General features: G+C 33.3%; 1 protein-coding gene across 2 annotated transcripts in view; it reads left to right on the top strand.

Moving 5' to 3' along the window:
• LOC129234594 (SWI/SNF-related matrix-associated actin-dependent regulator of chromatin subfamily B member 1-A-like) overlaps positions 1-12,316 on the top strand; it is a 51,638-nt gene extending 39,322 nt beyond the window's left edge. For both annotated transcript variants that reach the window (XM_054868616.1, XM_054868617.1), the window contains 3 exons: positions 2,328-2,518; positions 2,724-2,855; positions 12,214-12,316. In XM_054868616.1, coding sequence (XP_054724591.1) covers positions 2,328-2,518; positions 2,724-2,855; positions 12,214-12,253 — 363 coding nt within the window. In that variant the 3' untranslated portion in view covers positions 12,254-12,316. The remainder of the gene's footprint in view (positions 1-2,327; positions 2,519-2,723; positions 2,856-12,213) is intronic.
• Positions 12,317-12,700: the final 384 nt, after the last annotated feature.

A 12,700-nucleotide genomic window follows, 5' to 3' on the forward strand; every position in this document is an offset into this window, starting at 1 on the left:
AGAGGGTATGTCCCAATTCCCTCTGGGGTTTAAAATACTTATTAACACAAACATATTACTAATACAGCAACAACATTGACTTTACTGACTAAAGACACTTTTGTTTCAAAAATGTTTGATATGATATATGAATCTTCTTGATGTGACAGATATTAAGTCACACGCTGTAACAATGTAACATATCACAATCAATGCTTGTTCATTTTCGGAGTACACACTTGATGACAGTTCTTGAGTGCAAAGAAATTTGCCAGAAACAAACATTTTTTTTATTATTTTTTTTTTATTTTACCTGTTTTATTTTTTGTAGTAAATATTATTAGGTAACAAATACAGTCGAACCTCGTTATCACGACACCTTTGGGACTGTCAACAAAGTGTCGTCATATCTGGAGCGACGTCATAACCGGAATAGTTCAAAAATTCATAATTAAACATTAGTTAATATTAAAATTAGATTTAAAGAAGAAATTAATAGTATCTATATACATTTTAAATTAGATTTAACTAATGTAAATTTGAATTATTGGTGGATACATCAAAAATTATTTTTAAAAAAAATCTTCACTTAATATTATTATTTTTTTGTGTAACTAAAAACTTTTCTAACTAAACTAACTTTTCAATAGAACTTTTAACACTCCTCCATTCCACGAAAGTATCAGCAAGAAAGATACCAATTCAAGACTCTTCACTTTTGTCCTTAATTTGATTAGGTTTTGACGTCTTTCTCTTATGGGAGAAGGTTGTAGTGACCACCTACAACTTAACGTAGCTATGATCCTTCTCTTCTCCTGCTGTTTCTCTTGTCCAGTATTACAATCCACCTGCTTTGAATTCCTTTCTATTGTCCCTCTTTTCAAAGTCTGAAACCTGTACCTTTCCGAACTTATCTACTTGCCCCTCACAATTCTTGAGGTGTCCTGCCTGGTCAAATCTCTTCTCATAGTCCGAAGGTCCTTCAACAAACATTTCCAGATGTTTTCATTATTTTACTGAAAATTTAACAATTGCAAAGAAATATTTGATCCAGTCGATGCAGCTTGAAGTGTCGTTGTAACGGGAGGTGCACCAAAAAGACTGTCGCAAAATCTGGATCTACTTAAACATTAAAATTATATAGCATAAGTTCGGGACTTTGAAAAAGTGACGTGACATCCGGAGTGTCGTGAAATCCGGGTGTCGCGATAATGAGGTTTGACTGTAATTAGTTTTTTTTTCTTTCATTTAACATCTTTCATGACTTTCTTGAATTCAGTAGATTTTATAAAGATAGTCAAACTTTGACTTTTATTTTCAAAAATAAGGTAATCAATTTTTTTTTGAGAAGCAAATATTGATTTACGTTTCAGATGCATGTACAAATGTACACACAAGCCCTGGATTTTGTGTTGTATTATGTGTACAAATGTTAACCAATTAAAGATTAAAATGTTATTTTATAACTTCATAAAATGGAAGTTATTGCAGTCATACTACAGGAGTGAAAATAATAATGTATTAAAGTGTTTTACTTTAATTTTTAGAGAAAGTACTGCAACTTATTTTACAAGTAAGGAAAACATAGGAATGAAAGAAAAGATGTACATCAAATAAAAATGAATGTTTATCTTTAAATTTTTATTTACTAAGTAACTCACTTGTGACTTTGTTTGATAAAAAGAAAAACAAATCAACTTTTCAGGCATATCTTTAAAATTTTGCGGATTTTCACCATGTGTGCTTAAATAATTTGATTATAATTGCTGTGTCAATACAGCTGATTCTCCTCATAGTAAAAACTGTTAACGCAAAAATTTTGTTGATAAGAAAAACTTCTATGAACCTCAAATTATATTATCTTAGGTTGATTGTAGTTTCAATATAATTAAATTTTGCTACTGTGAAATGTTTTCTCTGACTTCTTCAACTTCTTTAAAATGGGTTTTGACTGTAAATGCAGGCATGTTCATATAATACATCAATGTTCATATAATACAGTATAACTTTGAATTAATGATGGTCAAGGAAGTGGAAAAAGTTATCGCTAAATCAAGGATATCGTTGAACCAATTAGCATAGACATTAAATGCAGCCAAATCCGGACCAATGAAATGTATCACTATATTGAGGAAATTGTTAAATCGGGTATAATTAAATCGAAGTTATACTGTATAATTCTGCATGTATCACATTTCTGTGTATAAAATGCTGCCAAAATTATGTCCACTATTTTTTCTCTCTCTGTGTGTGTATGTGTTTGTGGTGGTACAATTTTCACAAATTATAGTGAAAGTGATCATCATTGAACTCAGTAGAAGATATCTTATTTTAAAAAACTTTTACAGCTAAACATACATGTTGGGAACATTTCCCTGGTTGATCAGTTTGAATGGGATATGTCGGAGAAAGAAAATAGTCCAGAAGTTTTTGCAAACAAACTTTGTTCCGAACTTGGTCTTGGTGGAGAGTTTTGCACAGCTATTGCTTATAGCATAAGAGGACAGTTGTCATGGCATCAAAGAACGTATGCCTTTAGGTAACTACTTTTCTTTTAAATCACTAATAATAAAAATGACTAAATGGAAACTTACCCCTCCTAGTGAGAAATATATTGTAGTATGTTTTCCTGCAATTATTGAACTTAATACAGACCAAAATCTGCTTGACTAAATATAAAATTTCTGATTTATGCTACAGCCATCTCTTTAGTGCATATAGAATTCCTTTTAATATTCTTGCAGTGATGCACCTTTGCCTACAGTTGATATTCCATATCGTAATCAATCCGAAGCAGATCAATGGTGCCCATTTTTGGAAACATTAACTGATGCTGAAATGGAGAAAAAAATCAGAGATCAAGACAGAAATACGAGGTATGTTTGACTCTCTTCTTTTTCCGGACTTCATTTGCATTGGTTTTTTTTATTTTTATTTTAATGCATAAGAAGTTGAGTACAAAATATTTGTGTAGTACATTTTGTTTTTTGTATCTTGTAGTTGTAATCCGATTTCATTGTCATAACTATTCATCACAAATTAGAGCAAAAGGTTTTTACCCCTTGCCTCAAAAAAAAATATATATATATACTGTGTGTGCATAAAATAACGTCAGGTTTCCATGACTCTAAAGCAGGCAGTGTAGTAGGCGAATTATGACAAAATTTGATGTACATAAACAGTAAGAGAGCTTGCAGTTTCGATCTTAAAAGAAAAAAGTACTTTATTTTCGGGCATTAGAGACACAACATTTATAAGAAAAAAGTTTATGTATTAACGATGCGGTAAATACAACAGGTGAACCATATACTTTTTTTTTTTTTTTTTTTTAACGATTTACCACATTTTAGAGAAGTTAAACTGTTTTACAAAGAAGGAAGACAAAATGCGATGAACTTGCTTAAAAATGATCGGAAATGTGTTCAATTTTTAATCTTGTGTATCAAAAAGTTTTATTTTTGCTATCTCGAATTTTTAAATGGATGAGTTTCCCCAATTCCTTTTTCTATGTTAATTATTGCTTTTAATTCAATTAAAATCAACAAAATTTTAGTTTTGATTTTCTTAGAGCAGTATTTCACATGCAGTTGGATTAATGAACTAATTCTTACCAATTAACTATGAAAAAAATTGATGAATTCAGAATTTGGCATTTGTTGCATTCTTCACAGTGGAGCTTCTACTATAATTTAAATCTTTAATTAATGGGCGCACAATATAAAATTTTGTCCAATTGTGTCATTATTTATTTCTTTAATGCTTAATTGAAAGGGTTTGAGCTAAAATCTGAGAAATTATCAGATTCTCAAGTGCAGTTCGGGGAAAAAATTCGGAACTTTCATCTCACAAATAAGTCTGATCCTCCAGCCTTTACCATCGTTTTTTGCACTAAGTGCTGAAATTTAAGCAAGTATAAACTAATTATTTCAGTGCAAAATCAAACCTTTTTTAAACATCCATTAAAGCAATTATATTCACAATGTCAAAGTTCAATTTATGCAAAGTAACCGGCAAAGCTGTAGATATTAATAACAGATTAATAAATTATGTTATACTAATAATTAATAACAGAATCATGTTTTTAATTTAATGCGAGTTTTTTTCTTTAGTTTTTTTACTTCCTTTTACAAAAAAGGAAGTATTGTATTCATAAAAAATTTTCGTTCAAAAATCGACCTTAATTTCCATTTTACTCACCCAAATGAATGATGAGGTTTTTTTTGACTCGACCACACATGGATAAGTGCCAAAGAACGTATAGACATGCAAAATATTCAATTTGACGATTCCCGAGTTAATTACAACGAGTCTTCTCGTGACGTCTGTATGTATGTATGTGCATATGTATGTCGCATAACTCAAGAACCCTATGCCCTAGGAAGTTGAAATTTGTATGTAGACTCCTAGTGGGGTCTAGTCGTGCACCTTCCCTTTTGGTTGCATTCGGGTATTTCTAAAGGGGTCTTTTGCCCCTTTTTGGGGGGAAATCAGTGTTAATTTCAATATAAACTCAAATGGTATTAATTTGGCGGACACTTGGCGATATATCACCAGTCTTTTGGTCGCCAAGTTTTGTTGCCAACTTGGCGATAAATTTGGCGATTTTTTTTTTTTTTTTTTTTTTTCTAAATCTGATTTCAATTTGGCCACTGTTGGTGATACAGTAGACCCTCGTTTTATGCAAGGGGCGCGCAAATCGAAACCACTTAAATTCTAGTAATGGTGTTAAAATCTAGGAGGATAGAAGGAGGGGCAGATGCCCAACAAGGGGAATAGTGTAGCCAAAACCATAACCGGTTTTAACTGGTGCAGCGAAAAGTCACACCCTGTGTGATTGTGAAGTGCTTTCTGCCTATAGGTTTGAACACCTTGGTCATCATTTGCTTGAACCATGCGTGCTTCATGATATTCCTATGAGATGTTTGCTGAATTTTGCTTCAGCTACCAGTCTGTTTTAAGACTTCTGTTTGGGGACTAGTACAATAGACCTCTGGTCGTTGTGCTTGGTTCGGATGAGCCCTCCTTTCATTCATTTCATTTTCATATGTCAACATTTATTGTGCATAACAAAATTTCTGTACTTTGTGCATTCTGTAGTTCTTTCAAACAATGTTCACAATGTAAGATCAAAAGAATCCTCATTTTCATGTATAATTGATACGTTACGTTTTTATACGCTATTTAAAGACTCCGCCTAATTCTAACTAAACTGTTTTAGACATACATTTCATAAATTAAGTGCATTTAAGCTTCTGAAATCGAGTGGTAATGTGGCGAAATGAATAACTGCTCTACATTCCAAAAATGCATTCACTAGCGACAAAAACAAATAAAAATAAGAACACTCGCCCCCCTTAAATATATAGTTTTTTTACATTTTTGTATGTGATAATAGTCCGGTCAATTTAGACAATGGAAATAACAAAAATTCCCGGAAAGCTAAATTTTTGTAGAGACCTTGGATTTAGCATTACAAATAAATTGCCAAAAGTCCCCGTCGATCCCATGTGATCTAAAAGAGTTATTCTGGGTCAAAGGTCAAAATTTTAGGTTTTTTGGATTTTTCTCAAAAACGGTAAGCATTATCGAAAAGTACCTCAGACCAAAGTTGTAGATTTCAAAATTCTCTGTAAAAATGGTCCTTATGGTTTTTTTCTCCAAGACAAATCATTTCCCAGATATTGCGTACCCTCAAAAGACAGCCAGTCATTTACAGAATCCCCTCTACTCGCATGGCCTTGAATAACATCTGGCTATTCTAGTCCATGTGCCGTCGTTCACAAACCCAGGGGTGCCCAACCCACTAAGGGTAAAGGCGCACCCCATCATTATCGTGGAGACCCCCCAAAAGGAAAAAATACCCCTCAAAACAATCCCCCTAAAAATTTCGATGGTGCAGTCTGGGCCATGACCCCTCCTACCTGCACCCCTGACGTACCTGCTTCTTTTAGAGTTAAACATGCAGTTTGAGTGAATAAACGTATTTATTACAAGCGTCTACTGTTGTTTGTGCTGATAAATTTTTAAGAAAAATGTCACAATTTTGCTTTATTTGCAATAAACTTTTGACTGAAGGTGAAACTGTTGTGCTGGGCAGTCGTGAAATGCCAACTTTAATCGATGCAAGTGTCGTGAGAAATTATAAGAATGCTGATTATTTTAGAAGTCCGTTACAATTCGCGTGGATTGCAGAAAATCATACACCCGGAAAAGTTCAATCTCTGCAGCAACGTGAGGATGAACAGGCCAGTGCTTCAAAAATAAGTCCTCTTCGTACAGTAGCGGGATTAATTGAATTTGAACCCAGCTTTTGTTCTTAAAAACACTGCTTATTTTGTAGCTGTGAAGCAGATGAGGAGGCTGAGAAGAAGAAAGAGCAGAATTATCGCAGAAAAATTCATAAAGCTGCGACTAAATCATACTCAAAATTAAAACGTGCAAGGGCAGCTTTTGACACACCTCAGAACGATCTTTGGCTAATTTTAAAAGGGATTCTTTAAATGCAAGTGTAGAAAATTTATGAATTTTTCTGCTATAATTCTGCGTTTTGTTCTTCTCAGCCTCTTCATCCGCTTCCTAATCACAAAATAAGCAGTGTTTTTTACAACAAAAGCTAGATTCAGATTCACTTAATCCCGCTCTAGTACGAGGTGGACTTACTTTTGAAGTACTGTTCATGTTCATTAGGGTGGATTGAAAAAAATCAAAATCTGATAAACGATAAGTAATTGCCCGGAAAAGTTGCCTATTGTAGAGATATTTGGTTATGCAAAAGGATTTTGACCGCAAAAAATACCTTGAGGTGTCGCTCGCAGGGTTGGCTTTCTGCCAGCAGAAACTAGTTTTTGCCGTGCCAGTGGCAGAAATTGGTTATAACCGGTAAAAACCGGCAGAAAATGGCAAAAACTTTAAAAAGTCTTTAATAACTCAAGTAATTAGTAAATTATATTTGTTTAAGTAAACTAAAAAATTAAACATTTCATCATTTTAAAAAATAAAATCCCATGCTAGTGCCCTTGATTTAGTTCAGAAAGGGAACTTTCCAACTGCGGAGGCTAGTAGTATTTGGATTAAATTAACAAAGGATAAAAAATCATACAAGGGTGCTTAGGAAAGAGGAGTGACATAGAGAATTAAACAGGCATTACTGATTGTAATTTGCTCACTTATATGCTTTCTCTAAATTGTTTGTGATTGAAATTGTCATGTGCTTCAAGAAGAAAGTGCCAGAATTTTACTTGCCTAAATTTTGTACCTAATGTCACAGCTTTGCAAAACAAATTGGCCCCATTTCTCAAAACTTATTTTTCCAGTCAAATTTTTACCACAACCTCAGTTACTACATGGTGGACTAGTTATACAATAGTTGAAAGTTTCACAAACATTGCTTGCTCCTTGATGCATTGTCTGCAAGCTCTTCTGTTTTAAGAATATTCTAAAATTTCTCATTTGTGAGTGAGAGGCAATTGCAGAGTCCAAACAATGTAACATTTGAGTTTGAACTGTGATAATTTTGTAATAAAATTACAGTACTTTGGTTAACAATTAATTATTTTTTCCATGCATTTTCTGTTGTATATCAAGAATTAATTTTTCATTTTGTGAGTTTTTGCCAGTTTCTGTCGCAAAGTGGCAGAAAGTAGTTTCTGCCATGCCGGTTTTAACCGGTTTCTACCAGTGGTTTTAACTGCCTCGGCAGAAACTTGCCAACCCTGGTCGCTTGCACCTTGAAGTTGACCATAAATGCATAAAAACTGGAAAAAGTTACGATAATTTCATCAAATATCAAAATTTGATGTTATTGCTCTTAAGAGCAGGCTTTTTGGGTAGATTACACATTGTATAAGATCATTTTAATAATAAACTGTATTTAAAGTTTCACACATATGTTGAATCTTGAATTTGACCAATATAGTGTCAGAATTGAATAACATCGTGTTGCTCCGTACTTAGAGAAAAAATATTAGAAGTTATGATTTGTAAAAGTTTGCTTTCATATTAATTAATTCTTACATAGATACGGAAAAAATAAGTAATAAAAGCATTTTTTATCTAGTAAAAAAATGTTAATTCTCCACTTAGCCCATAACTTTGGCTCAAAATGTCAAATTTACCTATGATACAGAACAAATGTTAAATATAACAATTTTAAAATATAAATGTGGCTTGCAACAGCCCACATAAGTCACCCTTTGAAACAAAAGACGTTGTTAAAGAAATTTTAATGGGTTTTGAGCCCTTAAACTGTAACCACATTGATTACAGTAAAACATAAGTTTGGCATGCAAGTTGAACTATTTTACTTTTCATAATTTTCAGTCTTGATTGAAATAGTGGCTTGATGGTATTGTGGCTTAATATTTCTAGATTCTAATCTGACTCTAATAAATTCATCCCTTTTGCTTAGAGAACAAACTGTACCTGACGCTTCTTTTTCTTATTTTACCTAGTGTCTCACTGCTTTAGTATGACATGTGAGGTTTTGAGTACCTGACACTTTTTCTCTTATTTTATCTATCGTCTCGCTGTTTTACTATGACATGAGAGGTTTTGAAAACCATACTACTCAGTAGGTACACCATCAAGCAATTTCTTTCAAAGTTTTATCGGAAGTCCCCTTTCTGAAAGAGGGAGCTGCCAAGTTTTACCAGTTCTGCTTATCGATGAGCTCATAGTAGTCTCTCAGCTTCAAAATTGAAATCTGGAATTGTAAATGTTCATTGTCCATCTTCGAACTGGTCGTCGTAATCCGTCTCGAAACAAGCTCTCTGATGATGGTCATCCGCAATGCATAGTGTTATATTTTTTAGATTCTCAAAATAACCAGTTTGCAGAATAGGAGCTGATGATTCAAACATGGCAAGTTTGAAGAATTCGATTGTATAGCGAAAATTTACAATTCCACAATTCAACTTGAGTTCTTTGATAAGCAGAAGTGGGAAAACTCGGATGAACTTCTTAAAAAAGGAATATCAGATAAAACTTTAAAAGAAATGGCGCTTGAGGGCGTAACTACTGAATTATATGATTTCCAATACTCACGTTATACTAAAGCAGTGAGACGATGCGCAAAATTGGATGAAGAAGCATCAACCACAGTTTGTCTAACAAGAGAGATGGATTTCTTAGAGTCAGATTAGAATCCAGAAATCTTACCTACAGTGTATCACTAAAGCCAAACATTGTCAGGAGTCAAGATAATAATGCGACTTGCCAGCCAAACTATGTTTTATTGTATGAAATGTGGTTAGTTTGAGAGCTCAAAAAACACTTAAAGGGTGGTTGTTTTAAGGGGTATTTTTCTCAGTTTTTGGAGGGGGTCTCTTGCTTTTGAGGGGGGGACTCCGAGATATTGAGGGGAGCACCCATGCCCTTAGTGGGTTGGGCACCCCTGAGTACGTGAATGATGCCACACGGACTAGAATGCCTTATGTTATTCAAGGCCATGCGAGTAGAGGGGATTCTGTAAATGACTGGCTGTCTTTTGAGAGTATGCAATATATGAGAAATGGTTTGGTCTTTCAGAAAAAATCATAAGGACCATTTTTATAGAGAATTTTGAGATCTACAACTTTGGTTTGAGGTACTTTTAGCTAAAACTTACCGTTTTTGAGAAAAATACAAAAAACCTAAAATTTTGACCTTTGACCCTGAATAACTTTTTTAGCTCACATGGCATCGACGGGGACTTTTGGCACTTTATTTGTAATGCTAAACCTAAGATCTCTACAAAAATTTAGCTTTCCGGGAATTTTTGTTATTTGATTACTATTTTTATGTCTAAATCGACCGGGCTATAAGTAAAGCATATTTTATGCTCTGACAATAAAAATTATGAATATATGACACGTTTCTTTCTCTTTATGAACGCTTTCCCTAGTGCTCCACATTGGATACCATTGCTTTCTTTGGTAGACTTTTCCCCTTCCCTTACCCGCTTCCGTCTGCGGCGACAAGTGCGCGCGGCAAGTTTGAGGCTTTCGACATCTCCCCTTTCTACTATCCTCCTTGTTTAAAATAGAGGTTTGGTTCTGTAGGTAGCAAAATACTTCATTCTAGTGATGACTAATTGTAAAATAAGTTTAATGTGTATCTATATTGATTTTTATGCACAAAATACATAAAGAAAACAAATTAGTTTCGTGTTCTGTTTATAAAGAGGAGCTGGCAATGATAGTCTTTTGGCAGTCATTAAGAATTTTTCTCTATAATTCTTTGCAGAGTATTAACGCATCCATGATCACTTGCCTCATTTCTATGATAGAATCTTCCTTCACTAACAAATCAGAAAAATCATTTCTGCTGTCTGGGAATGGCTCAAAATTTTCAATGTGAACGTTTTTGTTTGTGCGTCACCAAAGTCGGTATCGTCATTAGTTTTGGCCTCCTTGGTCACTCCTAAAAGCTGTTTTTCCAATGAGTTCTGAACTGTGTGAGTTTAATATTTTTACTTCTGTAAAGAGCTCTGGAACGAATCGCATAAAATGTTTCCAGTGGCCCAAGCTCGATTATTAGCATGCCAAAATGCAGTTGATTAAGCGTAATCTGCAATATTTAGGTGTTTGGATTTCGAAAGAGGGAAAAATTTTATCTGTTTGCGTTGCCTCATCCGCGTAAAACTGAAACTAATCCGGGTAAAATAAAATAAAGTTATCAAATCTTAAACCCATTAAAATAAACCCGCATAAAACAAGGGTCTACTGTATTTAGAGAGTAAACTATTGAATCACATTAAAATGGCCAGTAATGAGGAAGTGACATTAAATTGGGGTAAAAGGAAGTCATGTGATGCACACATCAGCTCGTTTTCTTTTCTAATCAGTACAATTTCTCTTATTAGATGTACATAAATGTATAAGCAGACTGACTAGGTTTTTCTAAAATTATATAGAGAAAAAATTCAAGTAGCTGGTTATCTTTATTTTATTTTTTCAGTTTTTTATGTTTCAAGTTTGTTCATAAAGCATATTTTAGCCAAAACTTTATCTTCTTACTTAATTTGATTGATTGCTTAGGATTTACAGAAGTACATTATGTACCATTAGTGCATTATGTAATGTTTATAAATCTTATCTGTGGAGAGTTTTTAAATGATGTGAGAAAAAAATAAATAAGTCCAAGAGCAAGTAAAGTGTACGCATAAAATGACTCTATCACCCACACACTTGCATATATGTTTTATCAATGGATAGTCAGAGCAAGGGAGAAAAATATGCATCAAATTTTGTAAATAGAAAATACTCATGTAATTCTGCTCATTTATACAGTCAAAACTAAGAAATAAATTAGAACGGAAAAAAAAAAACTTTAGAAATTGTCTTTTCATCCAAGGAATTCAAGAAAGAAGTATTTAAAGAAGTTACTTTTCTAAATATGTTGAACCATAAAAAATAATGTCTACAATAAAAAGCATGACGATTTTCTTTTCCATTTTTGTAAAAATTCCATTATGAATAAGTTTTTGTTAAGAAAAGGGTAACTTCCTTCCTAAAAGGCTTCCTTGTATTTATTAGTTTTTCATTCTATCTAGATACTTTTGCATTATGTTATTTAATTTTGAGAAAGGAATTACACTGCAGAGGAATTTCTCAGTATTTGTTGTAATGGAATTGCACTATATTCAGTAAGTTACTGCTCTATAGCCAGAGCTAAGGCAGAAGTACATAAAATACACCGCCAGCTCAGTCATTCGATCTGAGGACTGCAGTTTTGTGATGAGTGCTAATAAGCACAAAACTGCTGTCCTTGAATGGAATGACTGCGCTGGTAGTGTATTTTATGTATTTCTTCCTTAGTGCTGGCTATAGGGTGGTAACTTAATGAAAATACCATGCCTTGCCTTCAATCTTCGAACTGAACCGAACCATTGCTTCGATCACTCGTTTGGTCAGTGCTAAATCTATATTAGCTACTAGTTCGTTTGGCACTCTTAGCTTCCTTAAGAGGTTTTCCACCTGCAGCTCAGCCACTTCCTATTCCGGGCTGATGAGTGCTAATAAGCACGAAACTGCAGTCCTTGGATGAAATGACTGAGCTAGTGGCGTATTTATGTAACAGCACTATACTGACATTCAAAGGTGTATGCTAAAATACCAAATATTAAACAAAATAAACATTCTGGATCAGTTTAGGCTAGTTGTTTAACTATTTTGCTATATTATTTCATCAATATCTTGGAGTAACTACTCCAATTGTAATAAATATTGTAATTTTTCTTTTATCTACTTTTTTTAGGAGGATGAGACGATTAGCCAACACTGCTCCATCCTGGTGAATTTAATGATCTGTATATTTTATTTGTAAACAGTGAATAAATATTTATGTGTTTTAGACTAAACTTAGGGATTGATTTTATTTCCAAACACTAAAGAAAATATTTTAATGCTTTATATCTTTGCATTATAAAAAGGGTAAGCTGCCGATTATCTGCTAAATTGTGCAACACCGTTGAGAAGTAGACATTGAGATAGTGTAAAGGGTGATGTGAATTGGGTCAATACCCATTGGGTAGGTGAATATATTTTAGGTATTTTCCCAAGACCTGAGTAAATATCCAACAACTGGGTATTTTGCAATAAAATGTAAAAGGTGAATGTGTGATATTTTTTTGAAACCTAAATATGAAATAATAGACAAAATTGATACATTATCTATAAGTTTATAAATTTTTTCATTGAAAGATTTGATGAAATTGTAAAAAATTAAATTTTAACTGAAGAAC

This window comes from Uloborus diversus, chromosome 1 (assembly GCF_026930045.1).
Source record: "Uloborus diversus isolate 005 chromosome 1, Udiv.v.3.1, whole genome shotgun sequence".
NCBI classification, from domain to species: domain Eukaryota; kingdom Metazoa; phylum Arthropoda; class Arachnida; order Araneae; family Uloboridae; genus Uloborus; species Uloborus diversus.